Source organism: Saccopteryx leptura, chromosome 1 (genome assembly GCF_036850995.1).
Source record: "Saccopteryx leptura isolate mSacLep1 chromosome 1, mSacLep1_pri_phased_curated, whole genome shotgun sequence".
NCBI lineage: Eukaryota > Metazoa > Chordata > Mammalia > Chiroptera > Emballonuridae > Saccopteryx > Saccopteryx leptura.
In genome coordinates this window covers 340,916,234-340,939,788 of record NC_089503.1, presented here as the reverse complement: position 1 = coordinate 340,939,788, position 23,555 = coordinate 340,916,234, and the positions used below count along the sequence as shown (strand labels likewise).

Below are 23,555 nucleotides of genomic sequence, written 5' to 3'. Positions count from 1 at the left end.
AATATGAAAGAACATTATTTTGAAATGACATAAAATCTTTTTTTTTTTTTACAGGGACAGAGAGAGAGTCAGAGAGAGGGATAGATATGGACAGACAGGAACGGAGAGAGATGAGAAGCAACAATCATCAGTTTTCGTTGCTCCACCTTAGTTGTTCATTGATTGCTTTCTCACAGGTGCCTCGACCGCGGGCCTTCAGTAGATGGAGTAACCCCTTGCTCGAGCCAGAGACCTTGGGTCCAAGCTGGTGAGTTTTTTTTTTTGTTTTTTTTTTTTTTAATTTACATCATTTTTAGAGAGGAGGAGAGACAGAGAGAGAGAGAGAGAGAGAGAGAGAGAGAGAGAGAGGAGAGACAGAGAGAGAAGGGGGGAGGAGCTGGAAGCATCAACTCCCAGCCTTGGGAGTTGTGCCTTGACCAGGCAAGTCCAAGGTTTCGAACTGGCGACCTCAGCATTTCCAGGTCGACGCTTTATCCACTGCACCACCACAGGTCAGGCCCAAGCTGGTGAGTTTTATGTTCAAACCAGATGAGCCTGCACTCAAGCTGGCGACCTTGGGGTCTAGAACCTGGGTCCTCCACATCCCAGTCCAACACTCTATCCACTGCGACACCGCCTGGTCTGGCAAAATGACATAAAATCTTATTTTCTTTTTCCTCAGATTTCTTAAGATAAAAAATATTTTAATACCCTGTATTATTCCACAAGGAACTGGAGATGGTTTATAATACACAGATACCAAAATTATAAACTTGAAATCATGAAACTGTAAATCAGAATAGATGAAGAGCAGAGGAAAAAGGAATAGTGAAATACAAGTTTCTCAGCAGTTTCTAACAGTACTTATATGAAATGCCAACTTAACCTACTTTTGCAGAACATGAATTACTAGAAAGATTGAACAAAAATCACTAGAATGATGAATAAACTTTATTTTCTTACGCTACTCAAAAATTCTGGACTACGCTTACTAAAAAAATTTTACATGTAAAGGATGGTTTCTAAAAGGAAGCTAATACCACAGAGGTTTTTTTGACTTTGGGGACTGCAGGGTGCTGTAATAAATACTGCTCACATATATCCCGGGTCTATTTGGAGGCTGGTAAGTAATCAATCCCACAAGCTTAAGAAGTACTTAGGTATCAAGAGTACTTATAGAACTTTATCAATATGTCAAATTAATTTAAATTATAAATACTTACTTTCTTTATTTTGTCATCCTGAGGTAATATTGAGGGACCACAAGATACTTTTTTCCTCAAAATATCGAGGTACATTTTATCTACATATTCTTCTACAGTATTTACTCTTGGACAGCTATTTTCTATAATTTCATTTGTTGTCTTTTGTAAAACCACATTCTCTTCATTTTTGTCAAAATATTGGTTCACATTTTGTGGCTCTTGAAACTCAACATCTGGCTTCATCTTAAAGGGTAAAGGACCTACAATTTCAGTTTCTTTATCATCAGCCAGTATCTTATAGCTATAAAACAAAAGAGAATGCAAAGAATAAACCCTACATGACTCATCAAATATCAGTTTTATTAACATATATACACAGACTCACATTATATATATAAATTTAATATTTGTAACTTTAAATTAGGATTTTAATGTTAAATACATTATTTACAATTTTGGTTAATAGAGTATACTCACATAGTGTCATATATGAATTTCAAATAATTTTAATGCTGTATCAGAGATTACATGAATGACTCTGGGACCTACTTTAAACATTGGTTTAAAGCCAAACCAAACAAGACTAAGATACTTTCGTTTAAGAAAAAATAAAATATTAATTTCTAAGTAAACTTTATATATCTTTTATCCATATAAGGTCAATGTACATTTATGGCAAAAAAACCCCACTTTATACATTTCTGGAAAAAACTAAATCATAATTTATGCCAATGAAACATAAAATATAAATATTAAGCATAAATTTCATCACAGTAGAAGAAAAATTTTTAAGTAAAACAAGATTACAAAGATTTTAAAATAAAATCATATTTATGGTTTTAAAACACTTAAATACAATCTAATATTTCAGATCATTAGATTTTAAAAATACAGAAATTGTCCCTTGAAATGCTCTAAATATAGTTAAACAGGAGAATATGAGGGGCACCAACAGTACGGCTATTGTTATTTTCAAACTACTTAATCATGGTCGATGTGGTCATTGAGATTTGTAATGTATAAAATGAGATTAAAGGAAAGTTTAAGAGGCTACCATTTTTGCATAAGGTAAATTAATTTCTCAGTAACTGTTCGAAGCGTCTTCTAAAGTAGATGAAATCACCTGAAAATATGTAATAGTTCTTTCATTGTTCATGGTAGCAGAACCTGGCTAGATGTTCATCAAAACTGTTTTCTACTTTTGCTGTGCACAAACTAAACCACATTTGCTTTCCAGCTTGCACTGAGATGGGCTCATTTACTAGTTCCTGTCTTTAGAATGTGAATGCTAGTGATCAGAACATAAAATATGTCATTAGTTTAGTGTTTCAGTTTTAGGTGGCAAGGAAGCAGACAGTAGAGGCTAGAGGGGTGGCCACCCATGTTTTATAGCGGCAAAACGTTGCTAAATTGTCACCTGCAATAGTGTATAAAGCCAACCTTGTGCCTATCGAGTCAGGGTAATAAAACAAAGAGCCAGAGAAAACAGGAAGTTTTTTTTGTTTTGTTTTTTAAACAGGAAGTTTTTTTTTTTTTAATTTTTAATAATTTTATTTTTTTAATGGGGCGAACATCAATAAATCAGGATACATATATTCAAAGATCAACAAGTCCAGGTTATCTTGTCTTTCAATTATGTTGCATACCCATCACCCAAAGTCAGATTGTCCTCTGTCACCTTCTATCTAGTTTTCTTTGTGCCCCTCCCCCTCCCCCTTTCCCTCTCCCTTTCCCCCCTCCCCCCATAACCACCACACTCTTATCAATGTCTCTTAGTTTCACTTTTATGTCCCACCTATGTATGGAATAATGCAGTTCCTTAAACAGGAAGTTTTAAAGTGCCAGCTACTATTGGCTACTTTGACAAGATATTAATAAGAAAGAGACAAGCTCAAGACAGAATAGGTAGGCTTGTAAGAAGAAATCAACAGGAAGAGAGAGTCTTGAAACTCAGGCCTCTTGGGTTTACTCTCTGTGTCTAGACTCAAACAGTAAGATTTGGCATTGAAAAATGCTATGAGAAAGTAAGATTTCATGAGACTTCTCAGGTGAGAAAATGACTCAGTTCCTTGGCAAAGAGCATATTAAATGTGTTGTCTTGACACGTAAGGTTATTATTCCAATATCCAAGCAAATGCAATAAAATAGAGAAAAAAGGAGAGGGACAAGGAGCAAAGATTTAAAACTTTTGTCTAGCAGGGAACGTTGTGTAGTTACTGGCACATGGAACTGACTGGAACCAAAAAGATCAGAAGTCTATTAAACTTTCTGAAGGAACTCAAGAAACCACAACCTTATTTTAAAAAAAAAAGCCAGTGACTGTTTGGGAGCCTTAAAAACCACCTGCAGGCAAGAAGTGAAGTGAGAAAGGAGTACACATCCTCCAAGATGGGCACACCCTCCCTGTAAACCCACTTCAGTGTGCCCAAGGGTGATAAAAGACATGAACAGTTCTCCCAGGAGTGGAACCAGGAGCTATGTGAACACAGACTTACACAGTAGTTTCTCCTTAAGAAAGAATGGCCTAATTAAGGAAAATCCCCATTTCCAAGGTGTGTGCGGGGGTGGGGGGTGGGGTGTTAAATGTCTCCAGTGGAATTCAAGTTGCGTTAATGATTATTAGTGCATTTTCCTTTCTGAGTGAGAGGGGAGTACTTGCGCAGTTCCACCATTTCACACTGCAATGGCAGGACTGAAGCAATGTATAACTGCTTTTTTAATTCATTATCAGACCATCAGGAGCACATTCGAACCTAATGGATAGAAGAACCGTACTTCACTTGGAAATCCTGGCTTTTTAGAGGGATTGAGTCCTTAAGGAGACTTTGAGCTGTTTGCTTTGAGAATAGATAAGTCGGTCTGTGTATGAAGAAGAGTAAGGTGGAAATCTGGTTTTTGGAAGGGTATATCCTGGTTGAGAGTGGCTAGATGCTTACTGAACTCATTTATTTTTCTTTCTAGGTATATAAGCAAATCACATTTCCAGCCCTCTCGGGTTTTGTTAGCTAGATGTGCTGGTTCTTATCAACAGTATGTGAGCTAAAGTGATGTAATACTTTTGTGTTGAGGCAGTTAAAAGAAAGTATATGAAACCATCCTTTTTCTTTCCCTATTAACTGGTTAGATGCGGCCTCAACAACCTTAAAATCTTGTGTTTATGACAGAAGAAGCCTGAGTCCCTAAATGATTGTGTATAGCAGTGTCCTACCCTAACTTCACTGAACCACATGAGAGTATGATGTCAGCAAGAAATAAATTCTGATGAAGTCAAGCTATGAAAACTTCAAGGATTATGTTACAGCAGCTAGGATTATCTACCTCACAGTTTACTAAAGAATTTTTGGATATATGTACTCAAGTTTATACTACTGACATTTCTATAATTATTATACCTTTTAATGTAAGTGTACTTGTTTTTGGCTTTTAACCACAAGTGTAATAAGCTATGTTCTAATTTAGAATTCACATTACTAAAATGGTTCCACCTATATCAACAAAGACACAAGATGTAGAAAATCTCTTCAGGAACACTAATATATCCTCAAAGAGTAATGATAAGCATAATATGCCCTTTAAAAATAGTAACTAGCACTGCAGACCATTGGAAGAACATGCAACTTAGCATGCAAGCAGATGGTTTTAGTGTAAACTTCACAGTATCATTTTTGCTCAACTAATACAAATGTAGAATCAAGGTCAAGACATCACTTGTTTATACTTGGAAAATAGTGGGTTTCCATGACAAGCATAGTATACAAGAGGCTCAAAATGTGTCTGTTGAAAACATGAATGAATGAATGACTAGCACATGAAGGGATGATAGCCTTTTCACAGACATATTTCATGGACATCAAATATCTGACAATGTAAGTGGTTAAGTATTTAAGTACATGGACTTCCTGTGTACCCTGGTCATATTCATATGACCTTGGAAAATTTATTTAACCTCTGTAAGGATCAGTTTTCTTAACCATCAAATGAATTAATAATGGAATATACTTCATGGAGTTGCTGTAATATTAAATAAATAGCGCACATAAAGAACTTTGCATAGGACTTGGCCTACCGTAAGCATATGATAAAAATGCTAGCTGCTATTATCATCATCAATATTATCATCTGGTTCTTGTGAGAGCTTCACCACTAAAGTGAGTTTATTGTAGTTTCAGCATTTGAATGATGAGGATCAAGGAGGCCTGTACCACTTACTATAAAAACCACATAATAGATGTGATACTCTAAGTGATACACAAATGCAAAGTTGTTTTATGACAAGGTTATTGTGACGTGCTGTATTTATTCTGTGTGGTGGAAAATGACAGCGAGGTCCCACAAGCTTCCACTAAAATGCATCAGAGCTGGAGCATTTTTACGAAGCCCATTTTTCTTAAGCCCAAAAAACTCACCTGTGAGATGACAGCCAGTCTATGAATAAATACAAAACTAACTGGCTTATAAACAAGCAAACTATGACTCATACAGAATAAAATTTATGTCCCATCTCTTCATACAAATCAACTATCCCTGAGCTATTTAAAGCTACAGAGATTATATTTTTCAGTAAAAACCTTTAAGATTTCTTAATAGCATTAACTTTTTTAGTAGCATCTACTTTATTTTAGCACTAGAAGACTTTGATGAATGAATTGAGTAAAAACTAATTTAAAAAGAAGTGAGCAGTGACTCATAGAAGGACGTATATAAGTTATATATTAATTATTCACTAGGAATGATTATGCTGAGCAAATGATTCTACAAGTTTCCAGTGACAAAACAATAAACAGACAAATAACTTGTATGATCCATTTCAAAAAATTCATACCTGACAGGCTGTAAATCCAAACCACTGTTCCCAAAAGACTCTATTCTGATAGGCTTCATCAGCTCCTCTACTGTGGGCAAATCTAGGAGGAGGAAAAAATTAAAACAGCATCCAAAAGTGTTACGAAACTTGCTTAATTTCACGTCTCATATCAACAAAATCACATTTTGACAAATGATACATACAATAAACCCAATTTCTAAAATTAAACTTGCTTGTACCAAAGCAATCTCCTTTGATATTTACATTAGATATATACACATATATATTTAATGCAGAAATACATTATCAAATATATGTGTATAGGTATATCCAAACACACATTTGTCTAATAAGTATATATTTAGTTGATCCCGAAATACTGTTCACTATAAAATAACTTCACTTATTTTCATTATACTAAAATATTTTCAATACATGGAAAAGATTTAAAAATATGAAAACACAGGTAATTTCTTAATTTGGTCAAGGTATATGAGAAAAGAAACTGGGCCCTGGCCAGTGGCTCAGTAGATAGAGCACCGGCCCAGCGTATGAACGTCCTGGGTTTGATTCCCGGTAAAAGCACACAAGAGAAGTGACCATCTCCTTCTCTTCCTTCTCTCTCTCTTCCCCTCCCAGAAGCAGTGGCTCAACTGGTTCAAGTGTTGGCCCCCTGTGCTGAAGATAGCTCAGTTGGTAGAGCACATCAGCCTCAGGCACTAAAAATAGCTCAATTGATTCATGCATTGGCCCCAGAAGGGGGTTGCCAGGTAAATCCTGGAAGGTGCGTATATGGGAGTCTATTTCCCCTTCTTTCATTTAAAAAAAAAAAAAAAAAAAGAGAGAGAGAGAAGTGAAATTTTATCCCATGATGAGCTCTAATTTTATAATTAAACCACCAATTTACAGAGTTCATTTGAACAAACCCTTTATATAAATTCAGAGACTAAGAAATAATCACTGAAGCAAATTGTATCTAAATTACAAAAACTGGAAATTGTTTAGAGAGGTTCTCAGATGAGCCTTTACCAGATTCCGTAGTAGAGATGTTTTTGGAGGACTCTTCATTTTCTTGAGGATGACCTTTCTCTGAGCTCTTGATATTTTCCACGGCAGTATTCTCAATTCTTTGTTCATCAGCATCCAAGGAATGGACTATATGACAGTAAGCCTGATGTAGAGCTTCAATGTCACTATTGCTTTGTCCATAAGAAAAACCTGGTAAAATAAATGTAATCTACAGCAGCGGTCCCCAACCCCCGGGCCGCGGACCAGTACCAGACTGTGGGCCATTTGGTACCGCTCAGCAGAGAAAGAATATTTATAACTTACATTATTTCCGTTTTATTTATATTTAAGTCTGAACAATGTTTTATTTTTAAAAAATGACCAGATTCCCTCTGTTACATCTGTCTAAGACTCACTCTTGACACTTGTCTCGGTCACGTGATACATTTATCCATCCCACCCTAAAGGCCGGTCCGTGAAAATATTTTCTGACATTAAACCGGTCCGTGGCCCAAAAAAAGTTGGGGCCACTGATCTACAGTATACTCACAGAAATAGATGAGAAATATAAAACCCTCCTATCACCCCTTAATCTGTCAGGAATGGTTAACAAAGCTGTAGGACAATGATGACATTATAAAAACGGGGCTAAATACAAAACTAGGTAATACGTAGGAATGGCCTACCAGTGTGAAATCACAGCAGGCTCGGGTAACTCTTTCTAGCAAGTACAAATGTGTCCTTATGTGGTAACTATAAAATCTGATGCCACTAGTTATTGTCCTCTCTTCCTACTCTTCATCAAACCCTCTGTAGTGGATAAAACTATTCCTAAATTTCCCAAACGAACATAATCATCTCAAGGATTCTGTCTCTCCCTTACCACTCACTACCCTCTCTTTCAGCTTTCTGTGCCACCAAGCAGTAGTCTGTATTTCCTCTACTGACATTCACTGCTCTAACTTGGAATTTCAGTGTGTTCCAGCATCCTGCAAAAGCTGCTATAATAAAAAACAATTGCTAATGGCCAAATCCAGGCATCTTTAGTCTCGCATCAACACTGAGAGACATCCAACACTGTCCTTTCCTGGAAACGGCTCTGCACCCCTTCTTGTTCTTCCGACCACTCTTATGGCTACTTCTCCATCTCTTACAGTAAAATGGCTTCTTCTCAGGGCTCCATCTTTAGCCTTCTTTTTTAAACCTCTCAGTTATTTACTTATGCCTTACTTCATTAAAACCTTTAGCCTCATCTATTACATGTTTTTGTCCTTATTTTTTCCTGAATAAAGACATTTAGATTATTCCGAAAGAAAATCACAACTAACATATCCCCAACTGAATTATTACATTTTCTAACAAATCTTGTTTGACTACCATTATTTCCTACGGCATGACTACAGTGTGTCCGTAAAGTCATGGTGCACTTTAGACTGATCACAGGAAAGCAACAAAAGATGATAGAAATGTGAAATCTGCACCAAGTAAAAGGAAAACCCTCCCAGTTTCTGTAGGATGATGTGGCAGCATGTGCGAATGCGCAGATGATGATGTTAACACCGCGTATACAGCGGAGCAGCCCACAGCCATGTCAGTAGAGATGTGGACAGTACAGAGGAAAGTTCAGTGTGTTCTGTGGCTCGCTAAATTCAAATCCATGACCAAAGTGCAACGTGAATATCAGCGTGTTTATAACGAAGCGCCACCACATAGGAATAACATTACTCAGTGGGATAAACAGTTGAAGGAAACCAGCAGTTTGGTGGAGAAACCCCGTTCTGGTAGGCCATCAGTCAGTGACGAGTCTGTAGAGGCTCTACGGGATAGCTACCTAAGGAGCCCTATAAAATCTGTGCGTGAGCCCACATCGAACTGCACTTAATAGGTATGAAACTGGGAGAGTTTTCCTTTTATTTGGTGCAGATTTCACATTTCTATTGTCTTTTGTTGCTTTCCTGTGACCGGTCAAAAGTGCACCATGACTTTACGGACACACTGTATTTCTCCCTCGTCATCCAAAACAGAACACTCAATGGCACTGCTCACTCTTCCTTCTATAGTAACTTTCTCCTCCTCCCACCAACTGATAAATTCTGGAAAAAAGAATTCAAGGACACTAATAACAATGTAAGGTTTTTATGAATATTTTCTTACTGATTTTTTCACTTTCATTACTAATAGTGAAATTTTAAAAAGTAGAGAAAAGAGAGTTGCAGAAAGTAGAAAAAGAGGAAAGAAATGGGATGACCAGTCTCCTTTTCTTTTGATAGCTATGATTAATTAATGCTTAAAAATACAGTAGTATATACTGCCTCATCTTCCTCTATATAAACTATAAGCTGTATAGCATACAATTCTAAGGGGCTATTTTAAACTCTAAATGTAAAGGCAGCCAAATACCACACAAAAGATCGTGTAAGAATACTTTACAATGGGATATTTTCTATATAATGTGTCACGTCACCACTGCTAGTTGGAGCACAGTCAATAAATATTTACTTAAATTAAAAACAAAAAAGAGGGATACATTAGAGCAGAATTGTTAACACTTAAGTGGCAGGGATTTTTTTAACAGGAAAAGTTAAGGTAAGCTTAACTTTTCCCCTAACGATCTGTCAGAGTGAGTAGCATGACTGAAGAAGAGAAGTAATTTTTATGAAAGAAAAAGGCACAAGTGTTTTTCTCCTCTACAGCAATACTTAAGTATCTACTGAGTACATATAAAAGAAACTACCCCATGTTAAGTAGCATAACTGTACTGAATGCTCCTAATTTATCAGGTGTGAGGTGTCAGAGAGAAGAGGTTCCAAAGCAACAGTAGACCAACTGTGCAGGAAAACAAATGACCTAAAAGTTAGAAATTAGAAATAGAGGATAGAGAGGTATTAAGGGTTGCTCGAAAGGCACTTTTCTCCTAACTTGAGTCATTAACCCAAGTGTTATTAAAATATTTCAGTCATAAATGTTATTTTTTCATATATAATATTTTATGAAAAGGCATAACCTGTCTGCCTTCAACATTAAAAAGAGAGTACCTCTAGCCTGACCAGGTGGTAGCGCAGTGGGTAGAGCATCGGACTGGGACACAGAGGACCCGGGTTTGAGACCCTGAGGTCTCCAGCTTGAGTACGGGCTCATTGGGTTCGAGCAAGGCTCACCAGCTTGAGCCCAAGGTCGCTGGCTCGAGCAAGGGGTCACTCGGTCTGCTGTACCCCCCCCCCCCATCAAGGCACATATGAGAAAGCAATCAATGGACAACTAGGGAACAGCAACAAAGAATTGATGCTTCTCATCTCTCTCCCTTCCTGCCTGTCTGTCTCTATCTGTCCCTCTCTCTGACACTCTCTGTCTCTGCCACACACAAAAAAGAGTACCTCTATGTAGCTATTTTATATATAACAAGTCAAAAGCTCCCTGTATTTTTCCACTTAAGAAAGTTGAGACGGGTCAAATCCTGTTTTGTGGAGGCCAGGGCCAGGCTGTGGAGCAATACTGGCACCTTGTGACTGCTCCAGGCATGCAGCCTTAGCACAAAACAGGACTTGCCCGGGAGACAAATGAAAACAAGTGACAAGCTAAATCTGGCCCAGTGTTAAGAAAACTTCACTTCTATAGCTACCAACCTTTGTAATACAATAATGCACAAATAATTTCATAACTATTATTTTTAAAAGATGGTCTTTGACAATGCGAAACCTAATCTGAGCCTACTTAATCTTAGAAGAAACATGGTTAAACAGAATGAAACAAAATAAAAAAAAACACACTGATTTTATCAGTTCTTAAAACAAGTTCAGATGCTGATTTGAAGACTTTCAAGTGTATATCTAAAGTACCACGTAAATTCAGTACCCCACAACCAGATTTTTACTATTATGCCTTCAGCTTCTTTAGAACTTATGCTATTAACAGACAGCTGATATAAATTATAATAATGGTAACAATCACAGAGTTGCTATTGTTTGTTGAATCTTAACAATGTACTGCACACATACGTTACTTCAGTTGACCATCACAAGGGCTCATTTTTTTAAAAAAATTGTTTTAGATTCCCTTCACTGATCTTAGAAAGAGGAGAGAGGAGAAAGAGAGAAGGTGGGGGGAGCAGGAAGCATCAACTCCCATATGTGCCTTGACTGGGCAAGCCCAGGGCCCCAAACCAGCGACCTCAGCACTCCAGGTTAATGCCCCATTCACTGTGCCACCACTCGTCAGGCACAAAATCTCATTTTAAAGAGGAAATAGGCTTAGAAGCATTAATTGTCCAATGTCACCCAGTGATAACTGGCAAGGATGAGAATATGAATCAAAGTCCACATGACAGTAAGTTTACTCTCTACTATCCTCCAATAACTGACTCATCAAAATATTTCAAAGAACACTTAAGGAATAACAACAAAAAACTTATATAGCTTTATATAACTGTTTGGATCATCTCAAAAAAACTTACTTTCCACAATACATTTTTTATTTTTGAATTTTTCTTACAACCTACAGCAGTAGTTTTCATACTGTATTTTACAAAATTATAGTGTTTCAGAGAAAATCATGAGTTCCTCAGATGTTTGGTTAAAATTTCATTTTTAAACATACTTTCAAGTTTAAAACTTAAAAACTGTAATAGAAGTGATTCTGAACACTCAAATGTGCCATTTACGTAATTAATATTTTGAAGACCTTCAGAGTGATAACTTTGCCTCCTGCTTTGTTTTCATCCATATTTTCAAGTTTCTCAGCCTTAGCAGGTTGGCTCAGTAGTAGAGCATCGATCTGGCGTGTGGATGTCCCGGGTGTGATTCCCAGTTAGGGCACACAGGAGAAGTGCTCATCTGCGTCTCTACCCCTTCCCTTCTCGCTTCTCTCTCATATTTCTCTCTCTCTCTCTCTCTCTCTCTCTCTCTCTCTCTCTCTCTCTCTCTCTCTCCCCACCTCCTGCAGCCATGGCTCGATTGGAGGGAGTTGGCCTGAGATGTTGTGGATGGCTCCATGGCCTCGGCAGCAGGCACTAAGAAGAGCTCAGTTGCTGAGCAACAGAGCAACACCCCAGATAGGCAGAGCATCACCCTTAGTGGTCTTGCTGGGTGGATCTGGGACACATGCGGGAGTCTATCTCTACCTCCCCTCCACTCACTGAATTTTAAAAAAAAGTTTCTCTAGCCATACTGTACATATATGAACTTCCTATAATGCATCACTGATAAGAAAAGCTACAGCTCCACACTGCTCTTTTAAAAGGATTTTCATGTCTGCTTACTGAAAACTGTGCAAGTGGATTGACTACCACAGCACATAAGTGACAGGAACTTAAGTAAGCAGCAGTAAGACGAACGTGTTCAGTGCACGCTTTCGTCATTGCAGAGTACTCAGCTGAGCAATATCAATAGGTAACATGTTTTGGTGGGAAAATTCTGTATTTTTACTTTTATATATTTATATTTTAAAATGGAAATGGATGAAACAAGATAGTGGTGACTCTCAGAATGGCAGTGACTAGCAAAAAGAGATCTGAGTAGACATTGTGGTTTGGGTTATGTTTTTTGATCTGAATGCTGGTTAAATGGGTATGTTCAGTGTTGAAATTTTATCAAGTTGCACTACTATTATACATGATATAGGTATATTATACTTCTCTATAGGTATATTATATCTACTTCAATAAAAAAGTAAAAAGAGAAAAATTTTAAAAGTCAAACAGACAGATGTTTAGAATTGCTAAGTGATTTATCAATTCTATAGCTTTTTTTTCCCAACTGTTTGGATTGGTTTAGTTGATGACCATACTGGTCAACTGAGACTTGCAAAGCAAGCTAATTAAAAAGTTCCCAATTTCAACTATTTACATGGTAAACCAAGAATATTTTTGTATTAAAAACAAAAACAAAGTATACAAACATATCAGAAGTCTGATTATAATATGAGAATATAACAACTTCTGATTTCAAATACTTCAAAAGACCATTACTGCTCTAACTTTACTTGTAAATATTACAAATGTAAAACATTTATGTTTATACCAACAAAATACCATTTTTATCTATATAAAGTGTACATAAGATTTCACTTGAAGATAAGGATTCAACTTTTTAAAAAAAGTTTAAAATGACATTGTCCTAAAGACCTTTACAACCTTAATAATGTCTAGATAGATTATCACGGGTATTTCAAAATTTTGGTATGTGATCCAGTTTTTTCCTACACAAAGGGAACTATGAAAAATCATAATAAGACCAAAGTTTTACTTCTCCAATACATGGCAAATTTAATTGATACTCTGGAGTGGGGCAAGAAATTAGTTAATGTTCACCTACAGCGCTACATTTTGCATCAACAGCATTCATTCATTCATTAATAAGTATTTACTTAAAAATACAATTTACTTGGCTAACATTAGGTGTTACCATTAACAAGTTCCAAATATTTAAGTTTTTAGATATGATAGAAATAAGAGGTTTAAAATTTTATTGTCAACATAGTTATTACTTTTTTATATTGTTTATATTATATATAAATAGTCAATTAGTCATAAAATATTACACATGTAGAAAATACTGAGTTTTTTGAACATTCTTACCTGTTCCTGCCATTTCATTATCAGTTGTTTCGGGCAGGAGCTGTGGCATAACTGTTGCTCCATCGTGTTCGTCAAGGTTGGCCTCCGCAACTGAGTCTAAGGAATCAAGCAGCACCACTGGAACGATACGTAACAAGAATATTAGGAATGCAGAGAAATTTGTATGGTTCCTTTAAGAAAGTATTTTAATCACATTCAATCCATATAAAAACAAAGAAATACATGTTTATAAATAAAGCATATATAATCATATCTATAATAAGTATCATTTTCTTCTTATGTATAGCAACATTGTAACAATGCTTACATATAGGCTAATGTATGTGTCTATGTGAAAGAAAAAGGCCATAAGAAAAATAAGATATTTTTCCCCAACTTTATTGAGGTATAAATGACAATTAAAAATTGTAATATATTTAAGGAGTACTACTTGGTAATTAGATATACAGAGTGTCCGTAAAGTCATGGTGCACTTTTGACCGGTCACAGGAAAGCAACAAAAGACGATAGAAATGTGAAATCTGCACCAAATAAAAGGTAAACTCTCCCAGTTTCATATCTATTCAGTGCAGTTTGACGTGGGCTCACGCACAGAATTTTTAGGGCTCCTTAGGTAGCTATCCCGTAGAGCCTCTACAGACTTGTCACTGACTGATGGCCTACCAGAACGGGGTTTCTCCACCAAACTGCTGGTTTCCTTCAACTGTTTATCCCACTGAGTAATGTTATTCCTATGTGGTGGCGCTTCGTTATAAACACTCCGATATTTACGTTGCACTTTGGTCATGGATTTGAATTTAGCGAGCCACAGAACACACTGAACTTTCCTCTGTACCGTCCACATCTCGACTAGCATGGCCGTGGGCTGCTCCGCTGTATACACAGTGTTATGTCATCATCTGCGCATGTGTACATGCTGCCACATCATCCTACAGAAACTGGGAGGGTTTTCCTTTTATTTGGTGCAGATTTCACATTTCTATCATCTTTTGTTGCTTTCCTGTGACCGGTCAAAAGTGCACCATGACTTTACGGACACATTGTATTTGTACATTCTGAAATATTTACCACCATGAAGCAAATTAACATCCATCACCTTACATAGTTATTTACTTTTGTGTGTGGAGAACACTTGAGATCTCCCTTCTTAGCAAATTTTAAGTACACAATACATTATTGTGAACTACGGTCACATTGCTGAACACCAGATCTCCAGCACTTCTCTTGCACTAAAACTTCATCCCTCTTAGCCCACATCTTCCCACCTCCTGCTCTGCCAGCCCATGGTCACTATAATGCTACTGTTTCTATGATTTTGACATTTTTATTTTTGTTTTATTTATTTATTTATTTTGTATTTTTCTGAAGCTGGAAATGGGGAGAGACAGTCAGACAGACTCCCACATGCGCCCGACCGGGGTCCACCCGGCACGCCCACCAGGAGGCGACGCTCTGCCCACCAGGGGGCGATGCTCTGCCCCTCCGGGGCGTCGCTCTGTTGTGACCAGAGCCACTCTAGCGCCTGGGGCAGAGGCCAAGGAGCCATCCCCAGCGCCCGGGCCATCTTTGCTCCAATGGAGCCTTGCTGCGGGAGGGGAAGAGAGAGACAGAGAGGAAGGAGAGGGGGAGGGGTGGAGAAGCAGATGGGCGCTTCTCCTGTGTGCCCTGGCCGGGAATCAAACCTGGGACTTCTGCACGCCAGGCCGACGCTCTACCACTGAGCCAACCGGCCAGGGCCTGATTTTGACATTTTTAGATTCCACATATGAGATCATGTAGTATTTGGCTTTTTGTGTCTGCCTTAATTTCACTTAACTAAATGCCCTCCATGTTCATCCATGTTGTTGCAAATGGCAGGATTTTTTTAAGGCTGAATAATATATATATATGTTTATGTCTTTAATCCATTTTGAATTGACTTTTGTGTCTATTGTTGTAAGATAGGGGTCCAGTTTCATCTTCTACATGTGGCTCTTTTCTAAATGCCATTTATTGGGGAGACTATCCCTTTCTACGAATTCTTGGTGCCCTTGTCAAAACTAATTGACCACATGTGCATAGGTCTATTTGTGGACTCTATTCTGTTCCAATGATTATGTGCTTTTAATGCCAATAGCATACTGTTCCGATTACTACCGCTTTTTAACACTGTTTGACATCAGGACATGTGATGCCGCCAGGTTTATTGTTATTTCGCAAGATTGTGCTGGTTATTTGGATCTTTTGTGGTTTCATGTGAATTAAATTTCTTTTTTCTGTGAAAAATGCCACTGGCATTTTAATAGGGACTGCACTGGCTCTCTAGTTTACTTTGGGTAGTATGGACATTAAAACAGTATTAATTTTTCTAATTCATGAACATGTAATAACTTTCCATTTACTTGTATCAGCTTCAATTTCTTTCATAGATATTTTGTAGTTTTCAGTATACATATCTATTACTTCCTTGGTTAAACTTAATCTTAAGTATTTTATTCTTTTGGATGTTATTTTAAATGGGTTTGTTTTCTTTTCATGATGTTTCTCTGGTTTTGGTATCAGGGTGATCCTGGACACAAAGAATGAGTTTGGAAGAATTCTTTCTTGTTCTCTGAGTTTAAAAAATTGGTATTAATTCTTCTTAGAATGTTTGGTAGTACACACCCATAAAGCTATCCAGTTCTGGGTTTTTAAAAAAGAATGTTCTTAAATAGAAAGGATTCAAGATGGGCAGAGGGGACATATTATTGAGATAAGCTGTGAATTTTAATTCTTTAGAGATATTAAGAATATTAAAAAACAAATACAGATAGTGATTTATTCAGAATTATTTAGATGCAATTCTGAACAATTTTTTCCTAAGTAAAATATATGAATATATATAATATTTACCATTGGCCAGCATGCCAGCTTTCTCTTCTTCCTAAAGGTAGAAAAGAATCATGTAATTTCAAACCAAAGTTATATAAAATGACCACAATGGACATAGTAACAATATTTTTAAAACAGTGCTTTACTCCATTATGAAAAGACCAAGAAATGTTCTTTCTAGATTTATATCATTATATCACTCACTGATAATTCTACAAGACTAGAGATTATAGCTGTAAAGAGAACTTCGAGAAGTAATTACTTGGCAATTACTAGTAATTAATATAGGCCTTTACAAAAGCCTTGTTTAAAGCATCCAGATACCATCTGATCATCTACATTGCTCAGAAATTCTGTTTTCTGAACTCCAAGATTACATGTATACCTCATATAGGATTCCTTCTATTATAACATTGCTATTTCCCCCTTATTGTTAAAAATTAATGAATAAATATAACTAGTACTCATTGTTTCATCTACATTTTGAGAGAAAATTTTCAAAAAAGTGGGTCACCAAATGGTAACATAGTTGAAATTCATCAATATTACAAGTTCCCTTAGAATAAGTTTTCTAATTAGTGTCACCAATGTTCTCCATGTGGCTTGGCAGTCTACAGGATGATCTTGTTACAACCAAGTTTTATCTCCTTCCTGTTCTGATCCTTACCCAGACAACTCTCTTCTAGGTTTCCACATTTACGTTGATACATTTTTTATGCAGGCTACCCTTTCTTAATATAACACACTGTTGTGCCTGCTACTGCTCTATTTATTTTTCAGAAAATATTATAACTGCCATATCCCAAGTATAAATCCCACTAAATTTCTAAGGATACTCATCATATCTCATTAAATCTTTGTGTAGTGTTTTTCTACCCAAACTACATGATATAGACACCCATTGCCAAAGTACTAGGTAAAAATAAGGTTAAGTCAGTCTATGGTTTCACACATGTTCAAAACATCTAGTCCTAACATGTAGTCTCCAAAAGAGACAGTCCAGTTCAAGACCAATGTAACAATTGTCCTACCGGTTACTATTAGACAGCTCAAGGATAAGTTATATCAGACAGGCAATACTACCCTTAATCTTGGTAAGAACTGAGGAGACCAAGCATAGCAACAGCAACACTGAATGTGAAGAGAATGATGTAATTCATGATCCCAGCTGAGAAAATCTCAAACACTAATGTTACTGCCAGCATAAATATTAGGGAGGCATATTTATTGTATTCACAAAGGACAAGACCTACCAAAGAAAGGTGTAATTTATTATACCTGCCTAAATTGAGATTTTAATTAGGTTTTCAACTTCTAAAACTTAACCTAAGGAAATTACTTGCCAAAAGATATCCTTGAGAATATCAACTGCTATGATGTTTCATTAATATTTATATCAAACTGACACCCCGTTATGAAAATGTCTGCATGTTAAGAGACCTGTAACTTGACAACAATGAGCAGGACAATAAAGAACAGCATTATTTCCAGTTCTTCAAACAGTGACAGCTAAAGTGATAAAGTTTCAAAGCTGTCAAATATATAATTGATGTATACCTCTTTGGGTGCATTTATTTTTTCTGCTTTGGGACTTTCTTTGGAATTAGTTTCTTCATCCTTGGTAGTCAAAGGTGCATGAATATTCTCATCTTCAAAATCATCACTGTAATTTTCTGAAAAAATAATTTTTAAAAATATAAAGATCAAGTCAAATTCCAGGAAAAGACTGATTTCCAAAAGAAGAATTCTACATATTTATTGAAATAGTAACATAAATATAACTTTAGAAAACAGATATTTTGTCCAAAATTTAGTAATTCAATTCATAAGACTGATTTAGTTTTCTTTCATTCTTTGTACTTTCAAGTGTTTATAAAAGTTTTATATTTTTTAATCTTTTCTATTGTTTACTGACTAAAAAATTTCTAGAGCTTCCCAAAAGATTTTATATTATCTTTAAAACAAACTTTAATATTTATTTTTAAAGACAAAAATCTCAAATTGCTGACTTATAAAAGGCAAACTCCTGACCCTCATAAAAGGATGAATTTTGCTTTTTATTTTATTTTTTTTTCTGAAGCTGGAAACAGGGAGGCAGTTTGACAGACTCCCGCATGTGCCCGACCGGGATCTACCTGGCATGCCCACCAGGGGGCGATGCTCTGCCCATCTGGGGCGCTGCTCTGTTGCATCCAGAGCCATTCTAGTGCCTGAGGCAGAGGCATAGAGCCATCCTCAGCGCCAGGGCAAACTTTGCTCCAGTGGAGCCTTGGCTGTGGGAGGGGAAGAGAGAGACAGAGAGGAAGGAGAGGGGAAGGGGTGAAGAAGCAGATGGGCGCTTATCCTGTGTGCCCTGGCCGGGAATTGAACCCAGAACTCCTGCACGCCAGGCCGACGCTCTACCACTGAGCCAACCGGCCAGGGCCTGCTTATTTTTTTAAGTTGATTTTTTGGTCTGTGTAGGTATCTCGACTATAAGCTTTAAATGGTACACTTATGAAAGGTTTATCTCTGATACTTCCCTTAGGAAATACTGGCCCTATATGATCTTCAATGTTTCCCAATCCTGGGACCTGAGAAATTAAAGACCCAAATTATATCTCAATAGTTTTGCAGCAGAAGAAAAAGGTGTGTTCATGTTAACATGATGCCATGAGACTATGCAGAAGATAGGGCAGAGATGATTTGGTCAGGATCTATTCATCAATTTTTAACTTGTTTACAGACCATACAAAGAACTGACTGAGATCTGCAGACTTTAAAAGGAGAACGACTTTCACAGGGTAGAATCAATAATTCTAGACAGAAACACAGTCTTACCTGTAGTTCAAAAACTAGATCACATTCAGAAACTGGATGGCCTGATAGGAAAAAGACTGCATGTTCAGCCTTCTCTAAGAACAGATGAGACAACTTGACTGTAATTATTAATGAAAGTTTGGGAATAAATTTGAGAAGGCTTGGAAGTTAAATAGTGATGCTCCCAGTGAGATCTGCCTACAGAAACATCTCCATTTTAGTTCATAAGGAAAATGAGGCTGGAACAGAAAAGGTACTGTGACTTTGGCAAATAAGCTAGGTTACTTGGTTAACATCTATACTTGGAGGCCGAGGAGCTCATCTTTGTTTCTCCTCCAAATGGGAAAGAACATTAGCATTTCCAATATCAGTAGACAAAATTAAATTCACAGTTATTGAGAAATTACTTTGTATTAGACATTGTCCTTCTCAGTTCTAGGAGCAATATAAAAATGCTTAAGATGCTACTACTCTAGGAGGTAAGAAGAGATGATGAATAAGGAGAAAGAGATATGGAATGGCATAGCAATGAACTTAGACACGACTTGGGATTTGGGAGCTACCTGAACTCAATGGAAGGGAATGTAGTGTTTGTGTGACTGCAAACAGGTAGTATAAGAAACAGTGCAGGTAGTATAATTAGTGCTTAAGAGTATGACCAGGAGCCAGGAGGCTTGGATTCACTATTTAGTTCCACTACTTTCAGCTTTAGAACCGTCAGCAATGGTAAAATGTTACTTGAAAGTAGACTCTAATAAAATAAAGGGCAACTAAGGAAAAGAAAATACAGCAAAGAGATAAAAGAAGGGACAATGGAATGCTATAAATACTCAATCCAACAGAATGCAGGACAAAAAATCAGTAACAACAAAAAAGATGGAAAGATACAAAACAAATGTCAAAACAGTAAATAACCATTACAATAAATATATTTTTGTGAAGTAAAGAAACACATGAATTGAAAGACAAAGATTGTCAGATTGAATAAGAAAGCAAAAGCCGGGGATGGCTCTGTGGCCTCTGCCCCAGGCGCTAGAGTGGCTCTGGTCACAACATGGCTACGCCCAGGATGGGCAGAGCATCGCCCCCTGGTGGGCAGAGCGTCGCCCCTGGTGGGCGTGCCGGGTGGATCCCGGTTGGGCGCATGCGGGAGTCTGTCTGACTGTCTCTCCCTGTTTCCAGCTTCAGAAAAATGCAAAAAAAAAAAAAAAAGAAAGCAAAAGCCAACTATATGCTATCTATAAGAAAGTTGTTTTAATAGTAATATAAAAAAACACAGACACACTAAAAGTCAAAAGATGAAAAAAAGATATACCACCTCAATCAAGCATTAAGGGTGTTTGTCTTGGCTCCACAGATTTCCCTGGTCCTAACACAAAAATCCTTTTTTCTGTCTTCCCAACTGGTCCACTGCTCACTGCCAACAAATACGGTGGCAGTGCACTTGAACAATTTCTTGGTAGCCCAAATTGCAACACAGATAATTCACTCTATCTGTTCAAAGCTCTTTCCAAGACAATATGATTTTCCTTTAAATTATTTTTCTCTTATTGATGTCTTTTTTTTTTTACAGATTCAGAGAAAGAGTCAGAGAGAGGGACAAATAGGGACAGACAGACAGGAATGAAGAGAGATGAGAAACATCAATCATCAGTTTTTCATTGTGACAGCTTAGTTGTTCATTGATTGCTTTCTCATATGTGCCTTGAACCGTGGGCCTTCAGTAGACAAAGTAACCCCTTGCTGAAGCCAGTGACTTTGGGTCCAAGCTGGTGAGCTTTTGCACAAACCAGATGAGCCCGTGCTCAAGCTGGTGACCTCGGGGTCTTGAACCTGGGTCCTCTGCATCCCAGTCCGACGCTCTATCCACTGCGCCACCGCCTGGTCAGGCTTTTATTGAGGTCTTTTTAAAAGCTGTATTATCTTTTAAAATAGTGTAAATCTTAAAACCAATGAAATTACCTGCCAGTTCTTCATGTTTCAATTCATTCTCATGCTTATCTTCAGTTAGTTCTAGGTTAGCTTGATTACTGGAAAAATATTACTTAATTTAGTATAACATAATACATTTGTATGCAATCCTTTGTGCATATTTTTAAAAATCCCTAACATTAAGTATTACTTCTCAAGTATCCTTGTTCTATAGAAAGCAAAAATTTAGTAACTACACGATAACGTTTTGAAAATAAAGGTTTCTAAAAGCTTAATTACAAAGGAATAATGCCACATTTTTAAACTTTATACACATGCATAGTTTTTTACAAAAATGTGTGCATTCACAAGTCTCAGGATCCAGATATCCTTTCTACATGAAAGATCAGGAATTGACCACAGGAGCTATGAGAACCAGTGACATCTACAGGGAGGCCAGGTTATCATTTACATGCCAGTAAGCAATGTACCGTATTTCCCCATGTATAAGACGTTCTCTTTTCCAAAGAAATCTGGAGAATAAAAACTGGGTGTGTCTTATACAGTGGTTGTAGATTTTTTTTACTCGCATTTTCCACTTTTTCGTGCTTGTTTTTGTGCTCTTTGTTGAAGACAGTGATTCGTCATCAGACACAGATGAGGACAAGCTAACGGTTTTGACAGTCATGAGGAGTTTGTATGAATTTTATGAGGAATAAAACTTGAGTTCAATAACTTTATGTAATATACTTTTTTTCAAATTTTGGGCCCCAAAATTAAGGTACATCTTATACACGGGCGCATCTTATACAGAGGGAAATACATTAATCCTGAAATGGGAGCTGAATAGGAACCTTAAACCAAGAAAAACTCAGCAAAGGAACAATGAAGCCCGAGCAAGTTTCAAATGCACAGATATGTTAGTTCAGATCTGCTCTTTCAAACCCAGGAATCAGTTCCACCTTTCTCAGTCCATCAACCCTATCTTTAGTGAGATTAGACGGTCCAAAAAATTGTACAACTATAAAAATAATAGCAGAAAACAATATTGTATACTCAATACTATGCTGTACTCTGACTAGTCTTGTTTTGGAGCAAAAATATCAGTAGTTAAGAAATTGTTAGGAAATACTGCAAAGGGGCAAAAACTTGTCACTAACAAACCTGTGCAAGCTTAATCTATGTTGTCACTGTTGGGAGAGGCAGTCACCAGAGGCCACGTTCTTGCTGGGTTTGCCAAGAATGTAAGGCATGGACCCTCTTTCCCAGGTCATTTCTCAGGGTGTCTTTGTAGTGAGCAACCTTGAAAAATGAAGCAATGTTTCTGTCCAAAGAGAAGGCTTGTTTTCACTTTACTAGACAAGCAGTCGATTCCCCAAGCTTAGTTATCCTCTCCTGTAAAGCAACTCACCACATGTCCTGACAGCCATCATGGACCCTTTGTGTTGCCCCTGTGAGCTGTGGGGGGCATAGGGAATTGAGGCAAAGAAACTTGCATTCAGGTACTAACTGCTTTTGCTGTGAGAAATAAAGGCCTTTGTTTCTGACCAAGAAATCTTGTGTCTACTTTTAGCATCCATAAAACTGGCAGGCTAATTTCCAGTACTCTTCCCAGTAGGGTAAAAACTCTGAGCCTACACAGTCCATGCGAGTCACTGTTTTGTCCACCATCTATGAGAAGCTAAGCATCAAAAGAACAGGTACTCTAATAACAAGAGAGATTATGATTCTCCCGACCATTAATATAATTACAGTTTGGTGTTCTTAAAAATCTTAAAATTATAAGTTGACTTTTATTTAAAGAAATTAAATGCTATACGAAATTGAGGAAATTAAAAATACCAGATCTTTTACAAAGGTCTTGAAAATGTCAAAGATCTACTACTACACTACAGAGGACAGATCAGTCCATTCCTAGATTTCCAGAATAAATGAGGTTTTCAGATAAACGTTAGGGTCAAATACTTACGTATAAAGGTAGGACACAGACCAAACCTCTTGCTCCCTGGCTCCCCAACCCCTTTCTGTTCCTTCTTCCCCTGAATTTATAACAGCTACCTGGATTTTTATTTACCTCGTCTGTGGAAAATCACTTGATAAATTATTTTCCTAATAAGGTCTTTCTGGCAATGTGCTGTTAGTCTTGATTGTATCTTGGGCATGAAATTTCAGATATCTGGAGGCAGAGTGGGCTCTCCAATACAAATCAATGTATTTTGTTCATATAAAGAAAAACTCACCCTCCCACAGCCAGGGGCTCGATTGGTTTGAGCATTGGCCCCGGTTGCTGAGGACAGCTCGGCTGGTCCGAGCATCAGTCCCAGATGGGGTTGCCAGATGAATCCCAGTCGGGGCGCATACGGGAGTTTGTCTCATAACTTCCCTCCTCTCTTTTCATTTTTTTTTCTTAACTGAAAGAAAAGAAAAA

The 23,555-nt window shown here is 37.2% G+C and overlaps 1 protein-coding gene across 2 annotated transcripts in view; it reads right to left on the bottom strand.

Moving 5' to 3' along the window:
• CEP162 (centrosomal protein 162) overlaps positions 1 to 23,555 on the bottom strand; it is a 90,578-nt gene that overhangs the window by 52,586 nt on the left and 14,437 nt on the right. For both annotated transcript variants that reach the window (XM_066358932.1, XM_066358931.1), the window contains exons 6-12: positions 21,179 to 21,246; positions 17,975 to 18,090; positions 16,439 to 16,469; positions 13,568 to 13,684; positions 7,018 to 7,206; positions 6,007 to 6,088; positions 1,203 to 1,485 (exon numbers count right to left, since the gene is read on the bottom strand). In XM_066358932.1, the coding sequence (XP_066215029.1) occupies positions 1,203 to 1,485; positions 6,007 to 6,088; positions 7,018 to 7,206; positions 13,568 to 13,684; positions 16,439 to 16,469; positions 17,975 to 18,090; positions 21,179 to 21,246 (886 nt within the window). The remainder of the gene's footprint in view (positions 1 to 1,202; positions 1,486 to 6,006; positions 6,089 to 7,017; positions 7,207 to 13,567; positions 13,685 to 16,438; positions 16,470 to 17,974; positions 18,091 to 21,178; positions 21,247 to 23,555) is intronic.